The following is a 10178-nucleotide window of genomic DNA, read 5'->3' as shown; positions in this document are numbered from 1 at the left end:
GTCAATCTCAAAGGATATTGCTAAAAGTGAAGTAGTAAAGCCTCCATGGCTTATACATTTTTGTTCTATATGTGTTAATGGATGCAGTTGATGTTAGTTTATGTATTAGACTACTAGATATTTCCTTGAGAAGGTAGAATGGGAACTTGGGTTTTGTTCACATTTTAATAAGCAAATCTACTTTTTTCAAAAGGTTATCAAGGTCTTCCCCCTTGTACCACAAGGAAAACATTTACCCCTATTATCTAAGAAGGTAAAGGGGCAGTAAAAATGCTGGTAAGGCTTAAGTCATGTCTACATACATAAGTTAGAGTAAACATTTTGTTTTCTCAAAGGAATGAACTGGCAGGGGTTTACAACCCACAAAGAGAATGCAGTAGTACATATAGTTCCTCAGGTGTGCTTTTGGGTCCAGGTATCTTCACAGTTATTAAGGTCTTGGGAGGCTTCATTTCATCAGTAGCCTGAAGTAGTTTTTGGTTTTTCTCTCAGTAGGCACTGAGCTATATCTTCAGAAACAAGGATTTTTGTTCCAGCAGAAGCTTGTGATTCTTTCATTGTAATACAAATCATATAAAAAACAAAGCCTGTCCTAACTACAGCTCATTTTCCGGAGTAGTAATGGGTGGGAACAAAGGGCATCTTGGTGACTAGAGCTGGGCAGTTCTTCTTCCTCACTTCTACTGTGAGGTTTGTACCTACTTTGCTGTATTGACTCTCCACATAGCCCATGGCAACATTCTTCTGCAGGCAAGGGGAGGGGCAGCCGCTGGTAATCTCTCCTAGGGCAAGGAGGAACAGGCAAGAGTACTGGTCAATAAGGAACATACACATTCCCCCCATTTGTTGTAAACAAAGGGACACAGTGCTGGAGATGGGCATCTTGCCACCACCAGTGGCCCTAACATTTCCTAAGACAAATGGGCAAAGATGTTCCTTTACTGACCAAGGAAAAGAGAATCTGAACAAACTATGAAATGCAGTATGCCAAACATAAATAATTTCTGCAGGATTCTTCAACTTGGTTCCACTAGTGGAATATACTACTTTTACAGTCTTCATAGAATAGGACAGTAGTGGCAAACCTATGGCACGAGTGCTGGAAGACACACTGTGCCCTCTCTCCACCTCCCCTGCTTACTCGCCCCCTTACTCACTCCCCCCTCCCCTGCTTCTCCATGTCCAGTGTATCATCCCCATCCCCACCCACCCCCCCCAATACACACACAGTTTTGGCACTTCGTCTCTAAAAGGTTCACCATCACTGGTATGGGGAATCATGTGGCTTGTTGGGCTGCAAATCCCAGGCAGCAAAGCTTAGCCAGTCCAGCAACATCTGGAGGATCATACAATTTCAACCACTGTTGTGAACACTGGCCTAAATCTCCAGCTTAGACTCAGTGAACCATTCATTGGTTGATTAAGTCAGCTAAACTCTATTCTGGATTAACTTTGTGTTTCAGGCCACAGATTTAGTGGAGTTTCCACCAATCTGAGCAGCACCAAATTGAGAAAGGGTGGCCTAAATGCATGTTTGTGGGTGCTATAGGCACAAGTTTTGTTATGGAGCATTCCTATTCATTCATGGACTGTATTGTCTGGGTGGGGAGGAGTCTGCCTGATGTCAGGTGCTTCTGTTGTGGCCAGGAGATTGTGGAAGTTGTACTCTAGCACATCTAAAGGAGCCAAGGTTCAGGAAGACTGACTCTGTAAGAAATGTTAATCTGAACAGGCACATTGGATGACAAACCAATGGTGACAGATGCCCTGCCTGCAGAATTATAGAACACCATCCCTTTTCTATGAAGCCAGGAATAGCATTAGGATTGGGAGTGCTAAGATGTCACCTTCCTACACTTTCAGTCCCACAGCCACATTCCTACAGACAGTGATGGGAAGGGGTTGTAGACCCACAGACACACTTACCAATAGCCTTGTCCTCTGGGCCAAGAATGGGCATATGCTGCCTAATGGGAGGCCCTGTGGAAGTCAGCCCCACACGTTTCCTCTTCGGCTTCTCTTTGATTTGGGCCAAAATGATTGAGGCACCAGGGAAATCCATGGCTACACGACGCCGTTTCCCTGGGAAGCAGTAAAAAAAATGTATGTTTGTATGAAGACAACAGGAATCTGCTTCCTACAGTGCTCTATGGGACCCTTCATATGCTTGATGGGACTGCACGTCAGGCAATCTCTGGTCCCCAGGCATAACACTACTATAGCCTCCATAATATTGTAGATACTTTGATGATAGCACACAGAGAACAATGAGTGGGACTCTGTGTAGGAGTGGGTTTTTGCTCCCTGCCCCCAATCTGAAACTTTATTTATTTATTTACGACATTTATATGCTGCACTTCTCACCCCAAAGGGGACTCAGAGCGGCTTACAAGATAAGATAGATAGATGCAATATATTATATTATTAGCATAGCACAATATCAGTATTATATATTACTATATTGTACTATATCATTATATTGTAATATTATTAGTAATATTACATGTAGTATAAAATATATAATTATAATATTTTATTAGTATTATATTGTATTACATTATAATATAAATATATGTATATACTATTATATTATATTATATTATATTATATTATATTATATTATATTATATTATATTATTAGCATAACATAGGAGACAAGGTGGAACTGTCTTCCTGGCGCCCTCTCTCTTCACTGGCCCAGAGCAGCAGTTGGTGCTGGAGGGAAGGGCTCCCATCGTGATGCACATTGTGATGGAATGGGGCACAGGAGGCAAAATAGGAAAAGTAACCTTGTGTAAGTGCCCTCCCTGGTCCAGTCCAGTATAATCTGCCACTTGCTAGGAAGGGTGTGGGTTTTGAGACACAGAACCAGTACCTACCAAGGGTCCAAACCAGACTGGCCTCCACAGGAGTTGTGCTCTCGTCAATGTCATTCCCATAAAGACACAGCCCTGCCTCCAAGCGCAAACTATCCCGGGTAGCAAGTCCAGCCAACCACACTGTAGGGTCTCTGAGGAGCAGTTCAGCCAGCTCCACCACTCTGCTTGCAGGGACAGAGATCTGGGCATGATATAGCATTGGAATTTCATCAGTTGGATTGTTGTCCTCTTTTCTGTCAGCATTAAAAATTGTGCTTGCCTTGCCCAACCCACTTTTGAAGTCAATTCAGTGCTTTCTCTGGGCTCCCCACTCAAATCATCCTAATTCAATGAGCCCTTCTGCATCAACTCACTATCCTCCCAGCCTGAAATAATGTATTTGCCCTTCTCTGGGAGCCCATCATGGTAAGCAACTCTCCCACAACCTCAGTGATGGACAGCAACTCTCCCACCTCTCAGTGCTGCCACTGCCCACCAGTGCTTCCTTTTTATCTTTCTGGCAAACTGAATTACGAGCTGCCTGCATGGTACCTCTACACCATCCTCTCCTGTGTAGCCACAACGTGTCACCCGGCAGCCTTGCACACCAAACACGGCCATTGTTGCACTGCTCATGAAGGGCAGCTTAGCCAGACTGTCATTCACCCCAGCCTGGAGCACTTGGGACATGGCAGGACCTAGTGGAAGAGTAAAAAGAAAGGGGGTAACCAGAATCACAGCTGAAAGACTAACCCATACTTTGAATGGGTCTTAGTCCTCCATCCTCTCTCAAGGCATTTCAGAAATGTCTTGTTAAATAGGCAAGAATCGGGCACTTCAGATGAAGGATATAGCTGGATCAAAGTTACTTTTTAGCAGTAATTTTTCCCTTTCTTAGCTGCAATCTTTGAGAAATAACTTGCTGCCATTTCGTACTGTAACAATGAAATAACAATTCATTGCATTACTAGCTGCATTGCTTGATACCATTATCCAACATTTTGTTTTGTTAATTTGTTTGTTTTGAAGAGGACAATCCCTTAGAACTGGTAGAAATAGAATACAATTTGGAGGGAAAGTCTCCCAAAAGGCCATTTAAAATCAAGCACTACTAACGGAAATTTTTCAATATATATAAATCACACTAGCTAAATGCCTCTTCTGAATATTAATGCAAAGAGAAACAAGAAGGAAACACTGCCATTATGCCCTGCTTTCTATAACTCTTAACATGTGCGTCATCTATTAATCAAAAAGGGTACTGGATTATACTGATGCTATGATCCAGGAGGGCTCTTTTATGTGCTGACAGCACAATGTAAAGTGAACACTGCCGCTCTAAAGATTGCAACTAGTTGGTGTTATATCAGTCAATGGTCTGACCTTACTGATCAAAACAAACACAACAATTTAATCTGTTGGCTGTGGCAAACAAAACAGGGTGATGGAAAGCAATGTGAACCTATCCCCAAAAGATAATCAAAGAAGTTGTGACTTAGACCGAGAGATACAATTCCATCAGAGCCATTGATACATGAGTGCATCTTCTCACAAACCAAATGCCTGATCTTGGTATCAGCACATTATGCTCCTCATAGTCCCTGCAACAATGGTGGAGCAACCACTGCAGAAAGTATATTTACCTTGGAGAGCAAGCAGACCATTCTCTGAAACCTCCAATTCAACATCACGGCCAGATGCTTTCATTTCCTTTGCTTTGTTCTGCGAGAGGGAACAGACATTATAATAACAGCTAGGTCTTGATACATTGGAGGGGCAACTGGTGTCACCTAAGCATTTCCCTCAATAGCAAGGATGGGTATTATGTGTTGCTACAGATGCTCTTTGACAACAGTTCCTTCACCTCTTGTCAGTGGGAATGCTGTTTTGGGCTGATAAGAGTTGCAATCCAGTAACACTGTCTACCATTTGCCCACCACTGGTGTAACGGGGCCCAACTATGGATGGAAAAGGGATACACTCAACTCCACCCTGGAATGGCATACTTCTCATCTGCTCTTGCTATTATCCCCTTTTGGGATGGGGAACATGTACCTGCATGAGAGCAAAATCCTTCTCCATGCATCCTGCATTAGAGACCACATAGAGGTGATCCTCTGACGTACTGGTCACAATCAAGTCATCTATGATGCCTCCTTTTTCATTGGTGAACAGAGAGAGAGTGCCCTGAAAGAAGATTATGTTCAGTCTGACTCTGTTACAAACAATAGTAGTTAGACTGTGTCAACAGGTTTTATTTCTAGACTCTTTAAGTATTGTGTCACTTTCTTCTGGTCATGTTCTGGTAGTACCTAGAAACATGCAGTACTCCAGATCTGACCTGACCAGGGCAGAACAGTGAGATTTTTTAATTCCTGTTACTTGCACACAATGTTTCTATTTGTAGGGCCTAAGATTGCATTAGGTCCCTTAACAGTTGGATCACACTTTTAGGGCATACTCTGCTGGCTTGTAATTAAATAAGATATCAAGATCTTGGCCATAACTGCACTGGTGTTGGCTCAGCCAAGCTTCTCCTGTTTCATGTTTGTGTCTTTCATTTTTAATCATCTATCACCTGAAAACAAAGCTCTCCTCTCACCCATTATTGAGGAATATTACATTACTAGTGCTCGGCTAGATATTACATTTACATATTTAAATAAATATGTTCAAGGAACACTTCAATAGCATTTTTTTCAGAATTATATCAAACCCTCTCCTTTCACAAATTGTTCTGCTGTCTCTAAGGTATGTTTATGTTGGGTTTAATCCCTGGACTGCACAAGTCTCTTGTGTCATCAAGTCTTCAGTTCTCAATGAGTAGCCAGACTAGAGATAGCATTAGAGTGAGGGATTCCTCCCCCCACATTCCTATGCATGCTTATCCCAGAAGGGGCTTTGTTTTGACTCTTCCTCCTTGCCACTATCTCCTCCCCCTTTGAAGATGTAGCAATGTAATCTCTGTGAGGCCACTTCCTTTTTAAAGGTATTTTGATTGCCCTGGGCTTGGCCATGCAGTCAGCCTCCATTGTTTTTTCTGCTTTTTTACTTCCTTGCTTCCAGTGAAGACGCAGTTTGCCCCTCTCTAGGCAAAATGTAGTTGCATGGATATATATTTTTTTACTTTTTATCCTTTCACCTTTCTTAGAATATGAGATTTAATAAGCTAATTAACTCCAAGACCTTTTCTGCCTAGAATGTATTTGTTTTCTTCAATAAATATTTTGAATCTAAAGTTCTGCCTCTGCAATCCTGTGCCATCCTGTTGAATGGAAGCTTATCCTGGCTCACCACAAGTAATTTCTGCTGGTTATGAAGTTTACTTTTAGTACTCTGCTATATTTATGGTGGAATCACCCCAACTGAGGGTTATTTGGAGCCTTGCAGCTCAGAATCCCCAACAGTTTACTATGTATGTTTATCTAATCTGTTTCCCAAAACTATTCTGTAGGTAACATTGGGTAAGGTATTGCGGTTTGTCAAAGATTATTAAATTGTGCACCCCAATCTCTGCATGCCTTCCAGTACACTGCCTCTTCGCACTACACACTAGGCTATAACATACCTGATTAGGCTTCAGTTCTGCAATGTCTCCCACCACGAGGCTTTCTAGGAACTTGACCCGGTCTTTGCCAAAAACTTTTGTCTGTAAAAGAGAGAATTGCTGTAGATCAAGTGTTTGACATGTAAAAAAAACCAAGAACCACCATTTAGGAACAATATCTACACCTGGACTGCCAAATAAATGAATAGTATACTACAATTAGATTATATGTGACCAATTATCAGCTGAATTGCTCATAATAAGACAAAATGCGAAAAGACTCAGCTTAGGCTATACACCCAGATATAGGAGCCCCCTGAAAAACATTGAGAGCAACTCAAAATTTATTGTGTGACATCAGTAGGGAGAGGAATGCTGAACCTTCCTAGAAAGTAGATGCCAAGCAAAGACAATGTCACAAGTGCCTGAAATAATAATAATAATACTACTAATAATAATATTTATATTTTGCTCTATCTCCCCGGGGTACTCATGGTAGCTTCCAACAAAAAGGCAAGCATTCAGTGCCTCAGTAACAGTAAATACAAGTATAAAAACCCAAGAACCCTACATAAAGAGCAACTTAAGAATAACAACTATAATTTAAATAAAACAAAATCAATTTTAAATGATAACTAACATAGAACTTAAACTTAAAACATCCAAACTAATATATCAAAACAACAGTAATGCGAGAGCAACATTCAGCCATGTTGGGTCAGACCAAAGAGTTACGCAGAATATGTGATTTATGGAAAGAATGAGGCAAAAATAGTGAGGTTTGGTCACCTCTGAACTTCAGCTTCCTCTCTTCAATGTTACCTGCAGCATGTGAGACACATCAAAGAGTGAGCACTGCTTTCGTGTGTGAAGATGGGACTCCAGGTGGCTGTGAGTGTACTGTACAGGGAGGCTCCAGCCTGCGAAACCCACCATCTTTCCACCATGGTGCCGGTGGAAGTCATAGAGAGGTGTCCACTTCAGGCTGTCCTGCAGAGGAAGGCAAGGAGTGCTCTGAATTACCATTAACAGCAAGCAACCCACATCAGGAAATCAGTTTTGAGAACAAAAAAAGGCCCTCAAAATGTCAACAATAGCTATGCTCCATCTTCATCCATTCAAAAGGGAGAAGTATTTCCCAAAACATCTATTATGTTCTAAGGAGTCTGGAGAACAAGCCCTATGAGGAGTGACTTAAAGAGCTTGACATGTTTAGCCTGCAGAAGGGAAGGCTAAGAGGAAACATGATGAGGGCCATGTATAAATATGTCATAGCGAGGAGGGAGCAGGCTTGTTTTCTGCTGCCCTGGAGACTAGGACATGCAACAATGGCTTCAAACTACAGGAAAGGAGATTCCACCTGAACATGAGGAAGAACTTCCTGTGAGAGCTGTTCAGCAGTGGAACTCTCTGCCCCAGAGTGTGATGGAAGCTCCTTCTTTGGAGGCTTTTAAGCAGAGGCTGGATGGCCATCTGTTGGGGGTGCTTTGTATGCAATTTTCCTGCTTCTTGGCAGGGGGTTGGACTGGATGGCCTACGAGGTCTCTTCCAAAGTTAGAGGTTGATGAACTCTAAGAACTCTTGAAGTCTACTCATTAAGTAGACCAAGGGTGGACAACTTGTGGCCATCAAGATGTTGTTTGCTTAGACTTACCATCAGTCCTAGCCAGTGACACCAGTTTTGAGTGATGGGGGGAGGTCAACATAAAAAAACATCAGAAAAACACAAGTTGTTCATGGTTGACCGGTTCCATCAGCAGTCTCCTCCAGAGTCACATAGAGAGTACATACATCCCCCAATTCAGGCTTCATTTAAAGTTGGATTCCACCTACTATATGAACAAGGGATGATGGCTGTCTCTAAGAAGCCTATAACCTTTGTCATTAGTTGTGTTTACTTAGTGCTTTTATCACAGGTCCAATGTCAAGGGGAAAGTAAATGTGCTTGCTCTTTGTACCCCCTGCGGGTTAGCAAACTTCCGCTGTCCCTTTCCTACTCACTTGTGCTCTTTTCTATCTGCTGAGAGTTCAGAGAAAGCCTGAACTAAGAGGACGTCCACATTGGTTCTTTAATTTACAGCTTGCATTTGTAGTATAAAGATTATCAGGGAATGATCCTAGATTAATCGTTGAGCCTGGAACCTCAGGACTCGGCGGTGACCAGGGGAGCTTTGCACAATTAAAACTTGTGTGCCAGTTGTGCCCATACCTTGGGAAGCCAGACTTGCCCATGGTGGTCCACGCTCTTGTTACATATCAGATAGATTACTGCAACACGCTCTATGTGGGGTTGCCTTTGAAGACTGTTAGGAAACTTCAACTAGTCCAACGGGTGGCAGCCAGATTACTCACCAATGTGAGGTGCAGAGAGCATAAAAGTCCTCTACTACGTAAACACAATTCAAAGAGCTGGATTTAGCCTATAAAGCCCTAAACCAGTGGTTCTCAACCTGGGGTCCCCAGATGTTTTTGGCCTACAACTCCCAGAAATCCCAGCCAGTTTACCAGCTGTTAGGATTTCTGGGAGTTGTAGGCCAAAAACATCTGGGGACCCCAGGTTGAGAACCACTGCCCTAAATGGTTCTGGCCCAGTTTACCTGTCCAAACGTATCTCCTTCTATCAAGGAGATTAAGATCGTCTGGGGAGGCCCTGCTCTCGGTCCCACCCCCATTGCAAGTGCAACTGGTGGGGATGAGAGACAGGGCCTTCTCAGTGTTGGCCCCTCAGCTGTGGAACTCCCCAATGAAATCAGGTCAGCTCCCCTCCCTCCTGTCCTTTAGGGGAAAAAACTTAAAACATGATTGTGGCACCAAGCATTCGAGCAGTAGATACAACAACTAGAATGAGACTGGTAATGGACTATGATTCTGAACTGGCAATTTTTTTAAATTGATGTTTCAATCATTGATATTTAACTGTGTTGGCATCTCATGGTTGCCTGTCGAGGGTTGGTTGGCTCTCCCTATAGTCTAGGCATGGGCAAACTTCGGCCCTCCGGGCGTTTTGGACTTCAACTCCCACAATTCCTAACAGCCTACCGGCTGTTAGGAATTGTGGGAGTTGAAGTCCAAAACGCCCGGAGGGCCGAAGTTTGCTCCTGCCTGCTCCAGAGGCAAAAGCCAGCCCTGGATGTCTTCGCTCCGTGGGGAAGAAGGTGCGCTTCTTCCTGGGCTTCTTTACCGACTGAAGGAGACTCTTTCCAACCCTCCCGGAGGGGAAACCCGAGGGCCCCGCTCACCTGCCCCGAAGCATAGCCCCTCTTCGCCGAGGAGCCCCATCGGGAGGCGCTCACCCGCGCCGCCCCTCCGCCTCCGATGCGCAGCATTTTCCCAGCCGCCGAGGGAGGCGGAGGGAGAAGCCGCTTCAGCCCCTCCCCGGTCCCAGAGGCCGGAGCTCGCAGTCCCGGAGAAGCCTGGGAAATGGAGTCCGCCCCTCTGAACATTGGTCAAGGCCCTGGCCTGCCCTTCAGCGAGGCCTTGCTCTGGCGCCCTCTTGCGGAGAGCAGAGGCAGGGGTCAGGGCGAGGGAGGAAAGCAACGGCATCTCTTTCCTCTTGTGTCGAGCTGCCTTCAAGTCGACCTCGGCTGCTGGCCGTCCAATGGAGGAGGCCTCCCCTCAGGAGCCCTCTTTTGGGTCCCATGGACTCCTTGGCTGAGTTTCTTCACCTGGGACACAACCTTCCTCTTTTCCTGCTGCCTTCTACTTTACTAGGACAGTCTTAGGCATAGCCATCATAGTTTTTCAGCTAAGCTTTGTTTTGCTGGAGGACCCAT

General features: G+C 44.1%; 1 protein-coding gene across 1 annotated transcript; it reads right to left on the bottom strand.

Annotated features, from left to right (window-relative positions):
- Positions 1 to 151: 151 nt before the first annotated feature.
- AMT (aminomethyltransferase) lies at positions 152 to 9863 on the bottom strand. Its single transcript, XM_060765716.2, has 9 exons — positions 9645 to 9863; positions 7228 to 7395; positions 6427 to 6507; positions 4914 to 5045; positions 4502 to 4580; positions 3411 to 3556; positions 2880 to 3060; positions 1927 to 2082; positions 152 to 782 (listed from the first exon to the last, which is right to left on the bottom strand). The coding sequence occupies exons 1-9, from the start codon at positions 9846 to 9848 to the stop codon at positions 604 to 606; spliced, it is 1326 nt and encodes a 441-aa protein (XP_060621699.2). The 5' UTR covers positions 9849 to 9863; the 3' UTR covers positions 152 to 603.
- Between the last annotated feature and the right edge of the window lie 315 nt (positions 9864 to 10178).

The sequence above is a fragment of the Anolis sagrei genome, chromosome 2, assembly GCF_037176765.1.
Source record: "Anolis sagrei isolate rAnoSag1 chromosome 2, rAnoSag1.mat, whole genome shotgun sequence".
Classification (NCBI taxonomy): Eukaryota; Metazoa; Chordata; class Lepidosauria; order Squamata; family Dactyloidae; genus Anolis; species Anolis sagrei.
Note: the sequence above shows the minus strand (reverse complement) of the source record. Positions and strands in the feature narration are given on the sequence as shown.